This window comes from Schistocerca nitens, chromosome 7, assembly GCF_023898315.1.
Source record: "Schistocerca nitens isolate TAMUIC-IGC-003100 chromosome 7, iqSchNite1.1, whole genome shotgun sequence".
NCBI classification, from domain to species: Eukaryota; Metazoa; Arthropoda; class Insecta; order Orthoptera; family Acrididae; genus Schistocerca; species Schistocerca nitens.
Genome location: NC_064620.1, coordinates 601,699,077 through 601,720,991, shown reverse-complemented (window position 1 = coordinate 601,720,991; position 21,915 = coordinate 601,699,077). Strand labels below are relative to the sequence as shown.

General features: G+C 39.7%; 1 protein-coding gene across 1 annotated transcript; it reads left to right on the top strand.

Moving 5' to 3' along the window:
• Positions 1–691: 691 nt before the first annotated feature.
• Positions 692–14,748, top strand: LOC126195765 (zinc finger BED domain-containing protein 5-like). Its single transcript, XM_049934396.1, has 2 exons — positions 692–1,089; positions 14,469–14,748. The coding sequence occupies exons 1-2, from the start codon at positions 692–694 to the stop codon at positions 14,746–14,748; spliced, it is 678 nt and encodes a 225-aa protein (XP_049790353.1).
• The last annotated feature ends 7,167 nt before the right edge of the window (positions 14,749–21,915 follow it).

The following is a 21,915-nucleotide window of genomic DNA, read 5'->3' as shown; positions in this document are numbered from 1 at the left end:
TAACGAAATCACTATTGCTGAAAGACGTAACAGAGGTAGAGTATGTCAACGCATTGTTATTTCAAACATCGCAACAATAAGTTTAGTTATGTAGTCTTGTAGCGAGTAGCGGAGCCAGAGCATATATTTGATAGTTCTGTTGCGTGATTGTGTCTATGTTGCGAGTGTCTCACGAGTTTTTTAGTGCTTTATGCGCTGTACTAGTAGGTGACACGACGAAGTGTGGGACAATTCAAAGTTTGAATTCGAAGAGAAAAGGAAAATCTGAAAATCGAAATACATATAGCACGACTTTGTGTTTTTTCACAGTATTTTTTAGTGGAACTACAGTGTAATTGTGAGTATTTAATTTAGTAATTAAGGTACCTTAAAAATAAATTCTTTGCATTTTGTTTAGGCAGACTACTCCCTAGTTTTGTTAGTATTAAATAACACAATTTTATTTGCATGTTACAATCTTTTGTGAAGTTCTGTACAAATATGGAAAAGAAACGAAAGGTTGACAGTGAATGTAGAATATTTAAAGAGCAGTGGGGATGTCAATATTTCGTGGTGGAGTCAAGCAACAAACCAATGTGTATTATTTGCAATGAAGCAATATCAGTCTTCAAAGAATACAATATAAAAAGTCATTATGAGACTAAAGCACTCTCATAATTACTCCAAGTTCACAGGAAGCGGACGATTATAAATGTATGAGTCTCTGAAACGCCAGCTAAAAACTCAGCAGTCGCTGTTTAAGAAAGTAAATGCTGAACAACATGCAGCAACGCGTGCTAGTTTTCGTGTGGCTCATTTAGTAGCGAAACAGTGTAAGCCATTTACCGACGGTGAATTAATTAAGAACTGCATTATTGCAACAGCAGAAGAAATGTGTCCAGAAAAAGTTAATTTATTTAAAAACATATGTTTGTCGGCAAACACTGTGGCTCGAAGAATAGATGACATTGCACAAAATATATCATCACAGCTGCGTGACAAAAATCAAGACTTAGACTGGTTCTCTTTGGCCGTGGATGAGTCAACAGATGTATCAGATACTGCTAAAGTACTACTTTTTATTCGAGGGATTGACAAAAATTATGAAGTGTATGAAGAGTTCCTTGATGTTCACAGTATTCTCGGGACAACCACTGGCGAAGAGTTTAAAAGGAGTTGAAAGGGCAGTTCAGAAAAATAATGTTCATTGGAAGAAATTAAAATGTATTACAACTGATGGTGGCAGAAACGTGTGGGAAAAATAAAGGTGTTGTTGCTCTCCTTTCTAAGGCCATAGAAAATGACAGTGGCTCAAAACTATTAGTAGTGCATTGTATTATTCACCAACAGTCTTTGTGTGGAAAACATTTAGATATGTCAGAAGTTTTAAAGCCAGTTATTTCAGCTGTTAATTGTATCAGATCCCATGCACTCAGTCATCGGCAGTTCCGCGAGTTTCTTGAAGATATTTAGGAAAGGCGACTTGCCATATTACACTGCAGTGCGCTGGCTTCGCTGCGGTTAAGTTCCGGACCGGTTTTTTTTTTTTTTCTTAATTCTGAACAGTAATTGAAATTTTTTTGAACGAAAGGTATCGCCCTCTGGCTGAATTACGGAACGGTGAGTGGTTATGGAAGCTAGCATTTTATACAGACTTAACTAAACATATGAATGACCTTAATTTAAAACTGCAAGGTGAAAACCAGCTTCTGCTTGATTTATACACGCATGCTAAGTCCTTTCGACAAAAGATTGCTTTATTTCAATCTCAGTCGAACAAAGTATGCTTCACGCATTTTAATACGTGCCAAACATTCAGTCAGCAAACTGGGATTCCGTTTCCCGTAACTTTCGCAATTGAAGCTTTGGGCGCTTTAAAAATTTATTTTGAATCACATTTTTCAGATACAGATGCAAATTCAAACAATATCAAGATATTTCAAAATCCCTTTGACGTCGATATAGAAGCGTTACCTGCAGAACTTCAGTTTGAAATTATTGATTTGCAATGTAGCGACTTTTTTAAAGAAAAACATTCAAAGTCAACATTACTGTAATTTTATAAGTATCTTCCATCCATACAGTTTCCAAATTTAGATAAATTTGCCCATGGCATTTTTTCCGTTTTTGACACTACTTATTTGCGTGAAAAAACTTTCTCCAAAATGAAACATGCAAAAAGTATTTACAGATCAAAATTAAATGATGAGCATTTGAAGTCGCTGATAATTATCTCTACCAGTAAATTTGATCCACAACTGGAGGTAATTATGAGAGGAAAGTTACAGCTACATAAAAGTCATTAATTATCACTAAGATGTTAAATTTCTTTACGTGAATACTCTAACACTGTGAGTTTTCAAGATATAAATTAATTACAGTTATTTTTATACATCAGTTACAACTAAAATATCCAATATCATTACGTACAACGGGTATTGTATTTTCTTTAAATTGCCTTTAAATAAAAATATCGTATACGATTTACTTGCTATGTGTATTTTACAACGTAATCAAAAGAAAGTGAAACTTCGCTTAAGAAGCATCTTCCATAATGATTGATTACTAAGGCTGGTCGCCGAAGTGGCGTCCATTTGAAAGACTTGCACCAGACTCGTGAGTAGAATAAAATGCAAAGAATTTTTTTACTTAAAATGTTTTTGTCAAACTAGTCTGCTAACCGTTCTTTTTTTCTTTTTTTTTTTTTTCACTATCACAGGAGAATGGTCTGTCTGTTTATTGTGAATAGCCACAAGTTTAACCACGACCTTCCGCTTTGTAAAGATAGAGCTCCGACAATGTCGCGGTGTATTGCTCGCGATAGGCCTCGAAACTCAATTGTTGGCAGTATAGGTATCACCTCAAATATTTGGCGGGTCGAGTACCGGGGATGTCTGGCCAGCTAACGCGGGCCGGTTTGCCGGTCCTCGCGGGCCGGTTTCGACCCACGGGCCGTAGTTTGGAGAACCCTGCTCTAGAGTCACCACAGATATTAGTTGTTCGAGTAATATAAAAATTGTATGTGTCAAAGAAGTATGTGATTTTTTAAAAAATAATGTATTTAAGTGTAAACTTTACCTTTTTTCTAAAACTCTGGAAACAAACTGTTGCACAGCTACTCTGGTGATAGTAATACAGAGACTGAAATGTGGAGGACAACTATCAGTGATGATGTTTGAAAAGTTAGGTTTGGTTATGTTATTCATTAGCTGCAGGCATAAATGTAGAAAATCATATTTTCTTAGGGTGAATTGGAACACGCCACAGGTATACAAAAAGAAGATTGGGTCAGCTGGCTATCAAAAATACAGCGAGAAAAGCCTGCAGTAAGCTGTCAGTGATGTCAAAGCATGTAAATTATCACTCAGGAATACATCCAAAAAATATGGTATACTACCTAGTACACTTTCAAGGAAATTAAATAACTAAAACCCTTTGAAAATAGGTGGACAAATAGTTTTGAGTTTAGAAGAAGAGAAGACATTAGTCAATGGATTATTTAAATGTGCAGAATTGGGTCAGCCATTAACGACAAGTGAGATAAGGGATACGGTATTGTAAAGAGCTACTTGGACCAAAGGGGAAGAGTGGAAAAGAAGTTTGAAGACAACAGGCATGGATATGAGTGGGTGAAAAATCTGCTTTCATGTCACCACAATCTTACTGTCCGTTTGAGCGAAAATGTAAAGAGAGCTAGATCTCAAGTGAACAGAGATGTCATAGTAAGCTATTTTGAAAATTTGGAGGAGGCTGTGAGAGGTGTTCCACCTAGCCACATAGTTAACTACGATGAGACCAACTTCTCCGATGATCCTGGTGCTATCAGAGTGTTGGTCAAGAGGAGATGTAAACATCCTCATAGAATCATAGACTCATCCAAAATAAGCACATCTGTAATGATAACTGATGCAGGAGATGGACATCTTCTGCCACCTTATGTTGTTCACAAGGCCACTCATCTGTATCCAAACTAGACTGAAGGTGGAGTGAATGGTACAGCCTGCAAAAGAGACCAAAGTGGATGGTTTGACCTCAGGATATTTGAAGATTGGTTTTAGACAATAGCTTTGCCGTAACTTAGAAGGCTTGAGGGGGTCAAAGTTCTGATAGGAGACAATCTCTCAAGCTACATTTCCTTGTTTGTAGTCTCCCAATGTGAGAAGGAGAATATTAAGTTAGTGTTGCTCCCGCCAAAAGCAACACACATCTGCCAGCCTCTAAACGTGGCATTCTTTCGCCCAATGAAGATAGCTTGCCGAAAAGCTTTGACTCAGTGGAAGAAAGGAAACAGGGGTGTTCTTCCCAAAAGCGACTTCCCTAAGACATTGAAGGCGACATTTCACTACATGGGTGAGAAAATTCTGAGAGAATGTTATTGCAAGATTTCGTGCTTCTGGTATCATACCTTTCAATCCAGGAAAAGTTCTTTCTCTCTTACCTGTTAGTAGTTTGGAAAATGAAACAGGTGGCCCAATGCAGGTATGGTCTGAAGCCTTTGTGGAACACTTGAAAGATGTTCGTTATGGATCTGTTAATTCCCAACCCAAAAAAGAGCTCGTGGTAGAAAACTGGAAGTTCTCCCTGCGAAAAGTGTCATGTCACAGACAGAAATTTAAGACGATATTGGACAGGACAGCAAGGAGAAGGAAGCTGATGATCCCAAAATTTTGGAGCAAGAAACTGTATTATCTGAGACAACAATTGAAGAGGAATATGGACCTGGACCTTCTGAGGCACCTCCAATTACACTGGCCAAAAACGATTTTGTCTTGGTTAAGTTTCCTGTTACAGAGACTAACCATTCAAAATTATATGTAGGAAGCTGTATGGAGCTGCATGACGACATTCAAGTTAATTTCATGAGGAAGAAAATTAGTGAGAAACAAGAATACTTTTTTTCCTGATGTTGTAGACATGTGTGTGGTGTCAAAAGCACAAGTTGTGATGAAGGTGCAAGGAACTGATTTCCGATGAGGTAGAATGATATTTAAAACTCTTGAAGGCAATGACATCATGTAATGTAAAGGGTTGTATTAAGTAATGAATGATATGGTTTGTTTTTTGTAACATCATTGTCTTAGGAAAAAATTTGTAAGCTCAGAGATTTAATGGTTAATAAAGCTGGTCGCTAATATAAAAAAATATTAATTGGGAATAATTAATACAAAGTTGAGGTAGTATAAATGCATTTTTCTTAGTAAAATGCTTGGGGTGATTTGGAACACAATTCAGATCAAAATTTGAAGCAGGGCTATGGTACAGCATTTACATTCATGTAACACATTGCTGTAGGAAGGACTAGAGATGCTGTATTTAAAATTTCAAAATTATAGTACAATATTTTGATATTAATTTTCAGTAAAAATTTCACTTTCTGTACCAATTCACCCCAAGTTACGGTATTGCTTCAAAGTGTAACGAAAAGTTAAGTATAAAAGAAAAGAAGCATGTTAATTCTAGTAGTCCTGAGAGAAATGCTACCGATAAAGGTAAGGCATTTTCTGTTTTTTACTCTTTTAATGAAGCGAGTGACGATCATGCAGAATGGTTCCTATATTCAGGAACATTTGTGCACATTACCAAAGCTCTGTCAGGTTTGTATGATGTTCAGTCAAGGACTGATATTGGAATTTCTGCAGTTGACGGATCTAAGTTAAGGTGTGAACTACTCTTGTGGTGACATTGTACCTACTGCAAGTAATGTAAGAGGTGTTTACAAAGTGAATACATTTCCAAATACTGCCAAAAGAGGAAATCACTCTGTTTATGCTGCAAAAGATTTGGACATTTGAACAGGAAAAGTATATGACTTTACTGAAGAATATGACAACTGGGATGGAAAATTATAGAATGAATAATGTTCAATGTGAGGTGTGTTTGCAAGGGAAGCAGGATAGATTGCCATTTAAATTGAGTCAGAGCAGATCTACCAAAGTCTTGCAGCTCATACATTCAGATCCCTGTGGACCTATGGAGAATGAATCCTTAGGAGGTAGCTTCTATTTCCTGACATTCATAGACGATTTTTCTAGATACATGCACATTTATTTTATAAGTAGCAAGGATCAAGTGAATGTTTATTGCAAAATGGTCGAAAGACAGACTGGGAAGAAAATTAAAATTATTAGATCAGACAATGGATCAGAATATGTAAAGAGACTGTTTAAGGAAGAGTTGAATTGAATGGGTATTAGGCATCAGACTACCATTCGCTACAGTCCTTCTCAGAATGGAGTTGCAGAACAAGCCAACAGAACCATTGTAGAAAAGGCAAGAAGTATGTTAACCGATGCTGAGTTACCTAAGTGTTTTTGGGCAGAGGCTGTGTCAACAGCACTGTATATAATTAACAGATCACCTACCAAAGCTGTGAGACACAAGACACTTTATGAAGTATGGACTGGGAAGAAACCGGATCTAAAGCACTTAAAAGTCTTTGGATGTGAAGCCCTGGTTCAGATTCCAAAATCATTAAGAGGAAAGTGGGATGCAAAATCTCAAAAATATATTTTTGTTGGCTACTGTGAGGATTCAAAAGGCTTCAAATTTCATAATCCTGTGAATAAGAAGATAATAAGAAGTAGAGATGTAGTATTTTTGGAGGATTATATGCCTAAAATAAAGGAAAGTAGTCAAAGTGATACAGTAATGCAACCAAGCACAATGTGTGATAGTACTGAAACAGAGATGGAAACTGAAATAGAAGAAGATGAGAATAAAGAGGAAGCTGATGTGCTACCCGAGAATCAAATTGAGGAAGAAGATTCAACAGAGGAAGTCAGTTTAAGGTGGTCTTCATGTATAGCAAAACCAAAAGAATATCCAGACTATGAAATGTATGCTGCCCAAACAATCAACAATGAACCAATCATAGTTGATGAAGCTCAAATGCTTAAGATTGGAAAAAGGCTATTGAAAAGGAGCTGCAGTCTTTTGTGGATAATAATACATATGAATAGGTTCACATGCCTGCAAATAAAAAGCCACTTAGTATTAAAAATCCTGAGTGTGCAATACCAAAATTCAAAGCCAGATTAGTAGTTAAAGGATATTCCCAGAAAGAAGGAATAGATTACAATGAAGCTTTCTCACCAGTGGTGAAGTATTCATCATTAAGATATCTTTTAGCTCTGGCAGTAAAGGAAGACTTATTATTTCATCAAATGGATGTGAAAACAGCCTACCTGAATGGAAGACTGGAAGAGGAAATATATGTGATTCCACCTGATGAAGTTAAGCGACCTTATCAAGGGAAAAGAGAATTTAGCGTCTGAAGAAAGGCATACATGGATTAAAGCAAAGTGGCATTACTGCAATAAATGTTTGCATAAAAGTTTGATAAAACTAGGCATGTTACTTACAGTTAAAGACGGCTCCCAGTATATATAATAAAAGGAGCAATGAAGAAATTGCAATCATGGCCATATGGGTAGATGATTTTTTTATTTTAACCAATAGTGAAAGCCAGAAGGGGCTTTTTTAAAGAACTGTTACGGTCAGAATTTAATATGCATGATTTAGGGGAAATTAATCACTATTTAGGCATGAAGATTCTAAGAAGTGCCAACAGAGAAGAATTACGGATTGATCAATCTCTGTACACAAGGAAGATCTTAGAAAAGTTCAATATGGAAAATTGTAAACCTGTTTCTATTCCTATGGAAAGCAATGCAAAACTGACAATAACTGATGATGACAAGACATGTATGGAAAGTGTACCCTAGTTGGAAGCTGTACAAAGTCTACTGCACTTAGCACAGACTTCCAGACCAGACATTCCATTTGCCACAAATGCAGTAAGCAAGTTTTGCAGTGATCCGAGAGAAAAGCACTGGATGGCAGTCAAGAGAATATTCAGATATTTAAATGAAACTGCTGATTATAAATTAAAATATTCTAAAACTGGAAATGTAAATTTGGAAGGATACAGTGATGCAGACTGGGGAAATGAGTTGGAAAGCAGACACTCCATCTCTGGAAGTTGTTTTAGACTAATGGGAGGATTGATAACATGGTCTTGTAAGAGACAAAGAACTGTTGCTGTGAGTACTGTAGAAGCTGAATATATGGCCTCGTCTCCACTATCCAAGAAGGTCTTTGGATCCGTACACTGATGAAATGGAATCTACTCCAACATTAAAGCCAACTGTGGTATTTTCTGACAATATGGGAGCTATTAAACTTGCAAAAAATAATGTCACAAGCGTAAGATCCAAAGATATTGACATAAGGTATTACTTTATAAGACATCATGTGGAACAGGGGAATATAATCCTCAGTTATCTACGCACGGAAGAAATGTTATCTGATTTCCTAACCAAGCCTCTCAGTAAAGACAAATTTCAGAAGCTGGTGAAACATTATGGTTTAACCTGGGATGTATAGTGTTGAGTATCTGAAAAATATTTGATCAAGGGGGAGTGTTGGGGATATGTGAACAAACATTTTCCAGCATGTGTAGTGGCACACAAGATATGATTTGCAGAGTGCATTAGACTCTACATTTTCAGTGTTTGTTGATGGGGCAATGTAATATAATTTGGTAGCCAAATGTATTAATATGTGTTGTGCGAATAAAGCATAAGTTTATTTTTTCCCTTAAATACTTGTTACCTGTCATTTAGCTGCATTAATCTGCATAAACTACAACAGAAACAATGTACCAGTATTATGGTGGACAAATATATCATGAATGAAAAACACACGACACTGGTGTAATACTCCATAATTTTAGAATATTACACCAGTGCCATGTATTCTTACATTCATAATGTATAAAACATTCTACAAAGAACAAACAGAACAGTCAATTGATGAAAACAAATAACAGTTGTCATACATGTTGAAACAAGCCTCCTAGTGCCAGTACTACGGGAAGTAAGGTTATAATGACATACTTGGGTAAAATGACATAGTAAGATTTTGGACTAAATTAAATTAGTGGTACCACTTACACCATACTGTTTAGAAACATAGACTGGCAATGCTTTTCCTACATATATGGCAACAAACTACTGGCTTCTGTCTTTTTGCTGTGAATGAAAACATATTCATTCAATAGTCTTCTTCTTGTGGCATCTTGTGCCTGCATGGATCTTTGCCTTCTTTACAATTTCCTTCCATTCCACCCTTTTGTTTGCTTTCCTTTGCCATCCTCTGTTTCCTAGTGCTCTGATGTTTTCTTCCAAATCATCCAGCCATCATTTAAGTGGTCTTCCTTTTAATCTTCTTCCTGTCAGTTTCCACCAGGAGACCTTGTTTGTAAAATTAAAACCTCCTGCTGACAAGTTATCCAGGTTATTGTCCCTGTTTTATGGAATTCCATACATTTAGTTTTAAATTTGTTAATTTCTGTTCCCCTATGCTGTGTGGCTTGTTTCAGTTCCACCACTAATCTCTCCAATGACATCCTGCATCTAATAACAATTGTAACACAATCAGCATATGCAGCCAACTGTATGGTTCTGGTATCTATGTGTCCAGATATTTGCAGTTTTTGTATAACTGTTTCTAAGGTCAAATTGAATAGCATTGTGGAAGGAGCATTACCTAGCCTAACTCCTTTATTCCTACTGGGAAGAGTCAGTTAATTCCCCATCCACTCTCACCATTTCCTTGTAACCTGCCAAGGTTGCCTTAAAAACCAAAATACAGGGTGAGTCAGGAGGCAAGGTACATGCTTTGAGAGTGATAGTATTAGTGATACTGAATAAAAACCTTCATATGGACTTATGCCCTACTCTGAATGGTTCCCGAGATAGAACACATTTAATATTGTTATTTATTTCCTGTACTATCAAACAATGTCACTGTTTACTGTGTACCACGGTAGTGTAGAGCAAGCTGAGATAAACAGTTTGATACGGGACACTTGTCATCTATCAAGTCTACAAAAACTACGTAAGTTACAGCACGTCGAGCAAGTTTTTCAACATTCTCATGCTGTCTTCACACAAACCATTAGTTCTATAAAAACAAATGAGTAGGACCTTTTTTGTAGGAAATTTACTGTAGTTTAATTTTATACTGTGACATGTTTTCATTCAAGAAAAACATACAATAGTGGTATTAAATGTGTTCTATCCTGGAAACCATTCGGAATAGGACATACATCTACATGACATTTTTTGTTCAGAATCATTAATACCATCATGCCTCAAAGCATGTACCTTTCCGCCTGACTCACCCTGTATATTTGGATGATATGCCAAGCAGTTTTATATCTTCTAATATCTCTTCCCTAACTAGACTATCAAAAGCCTGATTGAAGTCCAGGTAGATACTCTCGAGTTCTGTATTATTTTCAAATGCTTTTTCCTGTAGTTGTGTCAGTACAAATATTTGGTCCACAGATGATTAGGCCTAAAGCAACATTGATAATCACCCAGTATATCTTCCACATACGGTACCAATCTGTTGTATAAGATTCTGGATATGCCACATTCAACAGAGTGATCCCTCTGTAATTAGAGCACCCCTGCCTTGTCACCTTTCTTATGTATGGGCTGGAGTACACTTACAGTCCAATCTTCTGGAATTCTCTCTTGACCCTAGACTAAATAGATCTGTTTGTGTAAAGTAATGCCTCCTCTCTTTAACAGCTTGGCAATTATTCCCTTATTTCCTGGAGCTGTGACCCTTTTTTTTTTTATTCTTGAAGTCCATTATTTTAGGCCTATACCATTGTGTTCCTTCTTTTAGCTGCTTATAAAACATCCTACTCTCATTTCCATAACAATGCTCTTTCAGGTCTTCTGTGTTTCTTTTTAGGTCCTGACTTGGTTAATTCCTGTATTTTGTTGGAGACATTTTAGTCTTGCTTTTTTCTTCTGCTACACCACATGTCTATATTCATCATCATACCACTCCACATTTCTAGATCTTCTGGATTCTCCTGTTACATCCTTTGCCATAGTTATGATATTATTGTTAATACATTACCATTCCTTATCTATCTCATCACTGTACTCCACTGAGTTTCTGTTTCAATTTATTCTGATATTCAAAAGCTCTATCTCTATCTTCCAGTTTGTCTACATTTCATTTCTGAACTCCCCTAGCTTTCCCTTCATATTCCATAGCAATCCTTTGCCTCATTTTTGCAGTCACAAGGTAGTGGTCCAAATTTGAGATTACTTCCTGAAATTAGCATATATTTTCAATTTCACATGCCCATTTTTGGATACCAATACATGGTCAATTAGATTTGTATCATTTGTTCATGGAATTTTCCAGTTCCATTTGTGAATAACTTTTTGTGTGTGTGTGTGTGTGTTGGGAGGGGGGTTGGGGGGGGGGGTTACATGTGTTTACTTCCTTAAGAGCATTGGCAGCAGCAAACTGGGCAACTCTTAGCCCATTACTACCTGTTTTCTCATGCAAGCTTTCCTTAAAAATGGCGTGGTAAGATTCTTCTTTCCCAAGCTTTGCACTATAATCTCCTAGGACTATTCTTTCATCATGTACAGGTATCCTTTCATGTATCGTAAAAGGTATGCATCAGATCCTCATAGATCCTTCTATTGAAACGTATACATTTTCAAAAGTCATATTATGGAATCTTCCTTTTATTCTGGCAAAGAACTCCCCATCGCACGTCCCTTGGATTTAGTGGTAAGGTGGCCCAGTGGACAGCCTGTCACAAACTGAACACAGATCAAGCATGAAAACAGGAAGAAGGTGAAATGAACTACGAAAAAAAGCAAAATAGAAACAGTGAACATTCCAAGCTTAACAAGTACAACATTGAGCAAAGCTGAAGAGTTATTGTGTTGTGGTTGAGTGGTTACAGTGTTACGTACAAAGAAGGCGAGCAGTGTTCAAAACACCCTTTTTCCATTTACTTTTTTTCATAACATTATGAACTGTCCATCCAGTTACTGAAATGTTGGTTTTGTTTCTGTAGTCTTGGCAGTCGTTACAGTATACACTGATTATAGAAAATGTCTTATGTGGTAAGAATACATTACTGTTGCAAGAAAATATGATGAATAGTGAGAGCAGGTGAAATACCACACAGAAGTCTCACAGAAATGAAAACAACAAATAAATGGGTAAACTATGTTACAACAAAGTCAAGAATCAAAACTTCCAAAACAGAACACAACTTCTGAAACATAAAAATGCATGTTTTGATGGAGCACAGGCAAACTGTGATTATGAAACTGTTGAGATCATTTGTTGCAGCTAATGTAACAGACCATTATGTTTTCATCATTTCCTTGGAAGTGATCACATTCACATTCATATGAATTCCTAAATCAGGCAATGAAGAATATCTCACTCACTCACCAGGCATACAAATTAGATGTGTCGTTGAGAGATTCCTGTCATATGATGCATGTACTGTAACTAATGCCATGTATGACACACCAGACAGGTTGTCCGTTGGATATCTGCTTGCCTTGTTGCCTTGTCATCAAACGTTTGCAATTTCCTTTCAAAAGCCACTTCCTTTGGCTTTTAACTGGGTAGTTGCGCAGAGTCAACTTTCATTATATTCCTTCCTTACATTTTGCTGCTGCAGATGGACCTTACACCGTGACACAAAAATTTGAATACAGAGGTATGAGGGACCTTCAAACATGATTTGCCCGCTTTACAGCCCAACACCATAACCTCTTAACCATGCTGCTGTGGTTGTTTGTTGATGCTCAATGTTGCACTTCTTGTGCTTGCACTCTTCACTGCTTCTATTTTGCATTTTTTCCACAGTTCAGTACACCTCCTTTGTGTTTTCACACTTGATCTGTGTTCAGTTTTTGACAGGCTGTCCACTGGGCTTTCTTACCACTAAATCTGAAGGGGGTGTGAAGAGGAGTTTCCCTTGTGAGGGTGTATATTATGTCATTAAATAGTGTAAAGGCAAGGGTAGATTTGCACATATTTTGTGCTACAATGAAGCCAACACCATGAGCCCATGTTTATCATCCCTCTTAGAGTAATATAATGTAAAATTTTGCTTCCACATCTCTCCTTTCCCTTCCATCAGATCTCTTAGAGGGTAACTAATTTAACACTTCTTCAGCTACCCTTTTCATTGCACCTGGTTACAGCAGTATGTATGTTCCATGTTCCAAATTTAAAAGTCCAATTCCACCCTTCTTCCTTAGCTTATTTTGTCTTCATAAGGGCAGTCTGGCTTTCTATGATAAATTACTTGCAACCATAATTTTTTATTCCAATTGGTCCTGTGTTTAACCCCCTGTTCTTTGGAGAACTATTTCTCCTAATCTTGTCTGACCTGACGCTGTCACCCACTGCAGTTGGGTATATATTCTTCCACAAGGTACTCGGGTTTCTGTGGTTCTCCAACTTGGAGGTGACAGATGCTTTCTATGATAAATTACTTGCAACCATAATTTTTTATTCCAATTGGTCCTGTGTTTAACCCCCTGTTCTTTGGAGAACTATTTCTCCTAATCTTGTCTGACCTGACGCTGTCACCCACTGCAGTTGGGTATATATTCTTCCACAAGGTACTCAGGTTTCTGTGGTTCTCCAACTTGGAGGTGACAGATGCGATTGAGTAGCAGAGTCTATTTGACTTTATCTTTCCTTAAGTCATGTTTTAAGCATCACTACTTGATTAGAACACCATTCATTCAGTATCATTGTAGGTAATTACATGTCTGGGGAAATTTATCTTGTAAAGCACACTTTTAGCTGTGTTTTAAGAGATGGGAGATTCAAGTAGAACATGCAGTAGTGGGAAGTTTTTTGAGTGAATCACAGATGGCATTTAAGGCTAAAATTACATACCATGTCTCAGTATGTCATTTTACCCTGATGTGTATTCCAGATATTATGTAATCTTTGATATAAATTAGGATATTTATTTCACATATTTCTTAAATTTTATAACAACAGCAGGAAATTCCTCTATAATAAAATAAATTAAACAGACATTAAAAATGAATTGATAAATGTGTTAATAATAAAAACTATAATGGATTTATATAGGACTAATATTTGTATTTAAAGTTCCTCTTACATGGTAGGCAATAAAGGACAGAAATCATCAAGACAGACTTGGAATGCAGTGCCAATGCAGCAGACTGTAGATGCTGTAACCAGAGGTGAGAGGGGATGGCCATGGGCATTGAAGACATTTTCAGACCCAGGCTACACTTAGAAAACAAGTTAGGAATATGAACAAAATCTTCAACAGTGTTCAGAAAGGATTGGATAGATTCCAGTCATCTCTCAACATCACATTGGAACGTGAACTGATATGACACCTGAAACTGTTGGAGTCATGCATGTTTGGTATGACTATGAATGAGGTAAGGCAACTTGCATTTCAGACAGCTGAGAAAAATTGTATTGAGTACAGATTCAATAAAGAAAGAAGGTGGCTAGGTGGGATGAGATTGCTGGTTTTTTAAAGCAAATGCTAGACATTAGCCACATAAACTTGAGGCAACATCTGTTGCTAGGGCAACATGTTTTAAACAACGTGTTGTGCAAAAATTCTTTTTGAATTTTAGAGAAATAATGGACAGTGAAAGTATTGCACTGGGTAACATTCATAGTATTGAAGAATCTGGTTTGAGTAGCATCAAGAAAACTTTGAAAGTGTTTGCACAGACAGGAAGAAAGCAGGCAGGTGCATTAAACAGCACAGAAAGAGGTGGTCATGTCACTGTAGTGCGCTGCATGAGTCCCTCTGGCTTTGTCCCATCAAAGCTGATTTACACAAGAAAAAAGGGGAAAAAAGAAGAAACAGACAGGGCTCCTTTAACAACTGTTGGAGTGCCCAGGAAATAAGCTGGATGACAAACGACATTTTTTTGCAGTAGCTCAAGCATTTTTCTTATTTTGTGAAGCCCTCTCTTAACAATATGGCCATCTTCGGATGTGATTATTTACATCACAGCCATCAAACATTTTTTATTTCCTTAATAATATGCATATTCTTAGTCTTGTGATCCATTGCTTTCAGAGATATACTCCTGTCATGTTACTTGGTTACAGACTAAATAAAATATAGATTCATTCTTATACCCCTGAGAAGATTTTACATGTTGTAAAACTTCTCCGAGCTGTTAAATCTTAATAGTTCCTGTTGCCGTGCAATACTATAAAGTTCTGTTCATTCCTTGTTCGAGAGTTAATACTCATACGACAGTCAGGCTAGAGCACACATAAAAGCAGTCAGCCTGACACACTGGCGACCCTGACATGGTCTAGACTCCACTACAGCACAGGAAGAACTCAAGCTACTAACTAACTAAGCTTCCTACTATTTCTGGTACACCAGAGTTACAGAACAGCCAGTGTCCAGGCTTACCATGTATAGACCACCCTTCTGGTCAAATAACTCCACATTGTAGTTTGTACAAGTGGAGGCCAGTTTTCTTTACGCCAAAATCACAACAGATTCAACGAGTTTGTGGTAGGGCTGAGTCACCTAGGTCATCAGTATGCCACAAAGATTGAAGCTGTGACAGCTGCGCCACCTACAACAAACTCCTAGGAAGAGCTGAAGAAGGAATTAATTCATGGAGTATCTACCTCTGAAGAAGAGTGTATTAGGCAGGTTTTAACTCAGGATCACATGGGTGACTGAAAGCCATCACAATATCTAAGGTACTTGAGGAGCAAGAGTGACACCAGCACCATACCTGAGAACTTGCTACATGCATTATGGCATAGTTGCCTATCATCACAAGTAAAGGTGATTATCGCATCATGAACTGAGATGCCCTCAGGTACAGTGGCCTACGTAGCTGACAAGATAACTGATACAGTGATGCCTGGCCGGGGAAGTGCACTGACAGCATCATGTACCAGTATGTCAGCAATGATGGTAAAATGCATGGACTATAAAAATCTTACTCCCAAGACAGGCAAATGTTTCAGTTGGACGTAAGTGTATCATCTGATAACTGAACACAATTGCGGGAACTCAGGCCGGAAATATTTAGTGGATACTGGATCAGAGTTATGTACATTTCCTCAAACACTATTACAGAGCAGCCAGCAGATACCTTACTGCAGCACACAACTCTCATGTACAAACGTACAATACACAGCAAATGGAATTAGATCTGGGACTGTGTCATGCCTCTGCATGGCATTTCACTATTGTGGATGTGACTCAGCCCATCATTGGAGCCGATTTCTTAGTGTACTATCACCTACTGCTTGACATGGCGAACACATGCATCATAAATATCATCACAAGTCTGACAGCTTCAGCATTGCAATGTAGCACAGTAATGCTCACAGCCAAGATCAAGCAAGTGGCCAGCAGTGAGTAAGTGGACCCACTGCACCAATTTCCAGCCTTGAAGCGACCACCTGGAGCAATGAAAGAGGTATGTCACAACCCAGTACACCACATTAAAACCGCTGATGAACTGCCTGCCTCACTTAGACTTAGATGTCTAGCTTCCAACCGCTTATTTATTGTGAAGGCAGAATTTAATGCCATGCTTAAGGAAGGAATTGTTCACCCACCCTCCCACCCTCTCACTCTGTGCCAAAGCAGATACGTGGAGTCTACCATGCATTCAATGCTCAAACATTAGCAGAGCTTTACCCAGAACCTTTATTATAGGATTATACACTGAAGCGCAAAAGAAACTGGTATAGGCATGCGTATTCAAATACAGAGATATGTAGACAGTCAGAATATACGGCCTTTGGTTGGCAACGCCTATATAAGACAACTAGTATGTGGCACAGTTGTTGGATCAGTTACTGCTGCTACAATGCCAGGTTATCAAGATTTAAGTGAGTTTGAACGTGGTGTTATAGTCAGTGCACGAGTGATGGGACACAACACCTCCGATGTAGCAATGAAGTAGGGATTTTCCTGTACGACCTTTCCATGAGTGTACCCTGAATATCGGGTATCTGGTAAAACATCAAATCTCCGACATTGCTGTGGCTGGAAAAAGATCCTGCAAGGACGGGACCAATGGCAACTGAAGAGAATCGTTCAACGTGACAGAAGTGCAACGCTTCTGCAGATTTCTGCGGATTTCAATGCTGGGCCACCAACAAGTGTCAGCATGTGAACCATTCAACGAAACATCATCGACATGGGCTTTTGAAGCCGAAGGCCCACTCATGTACCCTTGATGACTCCACAACACAAAGCTTTACGCCTTGCATCGGCCCGTCAACACCAACATTGGACTCTTAATGACTGGAAACATGTTGCCTGGTCATTTCAAATTGTATCAAACGGATGAGCATGTATGGGTGGGGACTGTTCAAGCTGGTGGAAGCTCTGTAATCGTGTGGGGCGGGTGCAATTGGAGTGATATGGGATCCCAGATATGTCTGGATACGACTCTGATAGGTGACAGATACGTAAGCATCCTGTCTGATGGCCTGCATCCATTCATGCCCACTGTACATTCCGATGGACTTGGGCAATTCCAGAACAACAATGCGACACGTCCAGAATTGCTACAGAGTGGCTCTAGTAACACTCTTCTGAGTCTAAACACTTCCGCTGGCTACCAGACTCCCGAGACATGAACATTATTGAGCATATGCCTTGCAACGTGCTGTTCAGAAGAGATCTCCATTCCCTTATACTCTTATGGATTTATGGACAGCTCTGAAGAATTCATGATGTCAATTCCCTCCAGCATTACTTCAGACATTAGTCGAGTCCATGCCACGTCATGTTGTGGCACTACTGCATGCTCGCCAGGGCCCTAATGATATTAGGCAGGTGTACCAGTTTCTTTCGCTCTTCAGTGTGATTACACATGGTGGTACAACCATATTGTTCGGTGTCTGGGTTGTGCTAAAGCATTTACTCAGTTCCAAGGGGTGGACAAGGATACACCAAAGACAGCCATCGTCGGCCCCTTTGGGTTATTTGAGAGATTTTTTCATCACATTTGGCTTGTGGAATGCTGCACAATCATGACAGTGATTTATCGATTCGATACTGTAAGGTCTTCCTTTTTGTTTCACATATTTGGATAAGAGTCTTGTCTTTTTGTCCCCAGTAGAACAGCACAAACACCATTTAATCGAAGTTTTTGGGCCCTTAGAACAATACAGTGTAGTGCTGAACACCACTATGTACGTATTTGGTCAGTCACAAGTCAACTTCCTAAGGCAACATATTTCATCTAATGGCTTGCCACTATCATTTGAAAGAGTGGAAGCCATTTTACAAATTGCTTGACAAATACTGCTAGAGAATTGCGCTGCTTCCTTGGCATGTTCAGTTTCTATCGTCGACATCTGCCATTCTCGGTTGAGCTACAAATACCACTGACCACAGCATTTGCTGGTCCGAAATCAAGGGTAACTAACAGATGGAGCACTTCTCACTTACCCTGAACTGGGTCCATCTCTCACACTAATGACATAAGCTAAATAGCTGTCGGTGTGGCGTTACAACAGTTCCATGATGCCACTTAGCAGCCGCTACCTTTTTACTTTCACAAGCTGTCTCTCTTCGCAGCAAAAGAGGAGCGTGTTTGGCAGACAACTTCTCCCTGTCTATTACACTATCAAGTACTTTCGCCCGCAATAGGAAGCCAGAGAGTTTACTAATATTACAGATCACAAACTTACGCATTCCTGCAAAACAATACCTGCTCTTCTCGCCAACATAACCAGCTGGTATTTATTGCTCAGTTCAGCATGGACGTGAAACACAGTTTGGCCAATGTGGTCAACAGCATCTCAAGCACCATCGATTTCGCTCAACTTGCTAAGGCACAAGCGTCTGACGAAGGACGCCAGGACCTCCTCAAGGATATTACATCGAATTTGAAATTTCGATTAGTCGACGTTTCCGGTGCAGATGTCAAACTGTACTGTGACCTCTCAACCAGAAAACCTCGTCCATTCTTGTGTGTTTGACAGTCAGTATAACTTGTGTCATCCTGGGATCAGCCCAACATTCCACATACACCCGCAGCAATTTGTCTGGCCTAGATTTCAAACCGATTGCAAAGAATATAAGTGTGTCAAGTGTCAACAAACCAAAGTTTCCTACTACATGCACGCACCAGTAGCGGACTTTCCTAACATAACTATGTGATTTGCTCATGTAAAAGTCCACACAGTAGGTCTGTTAACCCCGTAAAATGGACAATGTTATATTGTAGCTAGGATAGATCGTTTTACTCGCTGGCTGGAAGCAGTGACTGTTGATAACATCTCTGCAGAAACCTTATCATCTGCTATTGCCGGCCGGAGTGGCTGAGCGGTTCTGGGCGTTGCAGTCTGGAACCGCGGGACCGCTACGGTCGCAGGTTCGAATCCTGCTTCGGGCATGGATGTGTGTGATGTCCTTAGGTTAGTTAGGTTTAAGTAGTTCTAAGTTCTAGGGGACTGATGACCACAGCAGTTAAGTCCCATAGTGCTCAGAGCCATCTGCTATCCTTTCAAGCTGGATTTCTCGATTTGGTTCCCTGCTACACGTCCCAATGGACTGCGGCTGCTAATTTGAATCAGCTCAGCAATCTCTGCAACAGTGTTCACCACAAAACCACAAGCTACCATTTGGTGCATAACGGTATGATAGAACGTTGGCACTGTTCTCTACAGGCAGCACTCGTGTGCCACGAAACGTATTGGACAACAACTGTACCAATGGTTTTACTTGGTCCAAGGGATGCTTTCAAGTCTGCCAAGTAAGCAGGAGATCCCGGGTTCGAATCCCGGTTGGACACACATTTTCAACTCTCCAGGTTGATTTCTATCAATGTCCCATACATAGCTGATATTTATAATTCATTGAAATTTTATTCTTCACAGCTGTCATGATCCACCATGGGTCTGTTCTTTCGGACATGTCTGAAAGAACAGACACCACACACATATAATTACCGTGATCACAAACCAAGGATAATTTCTGTGCAAATGCAGACATACGCTCGAACTCATACAGGAACAGGCTTTGCAATGAGCATTGAGATTACTGGGCAGGGCAGGGAGCAGTACTTTCATAGTGTGTGGAGTAAATTGAGAATATGTGTCTGCAAGGGGGCGTGCTTGAGATAAGTCCACGCAGCCGCGCTAATACCTGTGTCCTCAGTGGCTTAGGGGTAGTCTGCTTTCCGCAATCGTGCGGCTCGGGCGGCTGTTTACGTCCCCGTTTCGCGAGTATGTGGTTGTTTACTTCGTGTTAGCCTTCGATAGCGCTTGCAACTTCGAACTAGAATGGCTCATTCGTACCGACACTACTATCAAGATCAGCTTTAATAATGAATTTGCACGACCGAACGCATTTGAAGTAAAACGATTTATACGCGAAGAAATTAAAATTGAACCACACGATATGATTGGCATCCACTTCTCTATCACAAGCAGTGTGGTCTACGCCAAACTGACGAACGACACGGTGTGTGCCAAGATCGTACGTGACCATAAAGATGGATTTAAACTTAACCATTCAGATGGCCATGTCAGAACGGTAGCTATTGATCATGCGGGATTGAGAACTGTAAGAGTATTTGAGTTACGATTTGAGGTTCCGGATCAGATTGTGGTTAACGCGCTACAACCCTATCGTCTGGTACTTACTCACATAGCAGAAAAATGGACAACGTTTACCACGTACCTGGTACTTAATGGTGTGCGACAAGTACAGATTGAGTTGTGAAAACATGTGGCATCTTATCTCACGATTGGAGGCTCCAGAGCGATAGTCATTTACGACGGTCAGCCAAAAACTTGCTCAGGCTGTGGTCAGGAAGGCCACGTTCGTTCAGCGTGTCTCCAACGAAGAATTGCACAAATACCGACAGGTGAATCTGTAACAACACATGTGGCGACGTCTCTCCCTCTCACTTATACAAATGTGTTCCGGAAGGACTCCCCACCGAACAGTGACAGCACCCAACAGCTGGACAGGCCAGTCGAAAAGCCGACGGCAGCGGATGACGACACGAGCATGGTGACGGCGGCGACGGCCCCCGCCGAGGAGCACTGACTGATACCACCTGTACAGAGATCAGAGGAGCAAATGGTCGTGGACGGGTCGAATGCCGCCAATGGCTGCCTTCGTGTCCCACTGCAGTGGTGACAGAGACGCTCGCCCACATTCGGATACAGAAACGCAAACACGTAAGCAACGGTCTCCGAAACTGTCAGCGACATAGCAATACTTGTTAAAGACGGCATCACGGCAGAGGTTGTACTGTATCTACCATCGGCACAGGGATTAGCGATGACAGCACTTGATGTATGACTCATCAACATGTATGCACCGTCCGGTACAGATAGGAGGCGAGACGTTCCTGCTGATGGCTCTCGATCTTACACCATAATCGGGTCCATCAACATGAGGTGGGCCGGCCGGAGTGGCCGAGCGCTTCTAGTCGCTACAGTCTGGAACCGCGCGACCGCTAAGGTCGCAGGTTCGAATCCTGCCTCGTGCATGGACGTGTGTGATGTCGTTAGGTTAGTTAGGTTTAAGTAGTTTTAAGTTCTAGGGGACTGATGACCTCAGATGTTAAGTCCCATAGTGCTCAGAGCCATTTTTGAAGATGAGGTGGCAAATACGAGGTAGCCAGGGAGGTGTAAACGTCGGTTCTACTATGCCAAGACTGCTCGGTAGCTACAACAGGAAAACACAATTAATTAGCAGGAGTACAAAATAAGAAAGTATTTATTATTTAACTTTGCTGTAGTCCATTATCAGTTGGTCGAGAGTTATAGAAGACGCGACTAGACTAAGCGTCTGTAGAATGACATAATTTACAAATCACAAATCTTGCAGTGACGAATTAATCCCTCGTAATCTTGAATGTCGAATCCGGTGAATTTGAAGACTAACTTGGAACGGAGCTACAAAGACTTGATGGCAGCAATGACTGAGCTGCAGACGATGACTAGCACCGGCGCTGGCTGACCACTGAGCGCGGCTACGAACTGTGTAGACTGGCACAACTGCACTACTCTCCTGCTACCAAGTGAGGTGGCGCAGTGGTTAGCACACTGGAC

Coding starts and splice junctions, on each gene's coding strand:
- LOC126195765 (XM_049934396.1), top strand. CDS start 692: ATGTATGAGTCTCTGAAACGCCAGCTAAAAACTCAGCAGTCGCTGTTT. Junction 1,090..14,468: donor ATTGACAAAAATTATGAAGT/GTATGAAGAGTT, acceptor TTTGAATTTTAG/AGAAATAATGGACAGTGAAA.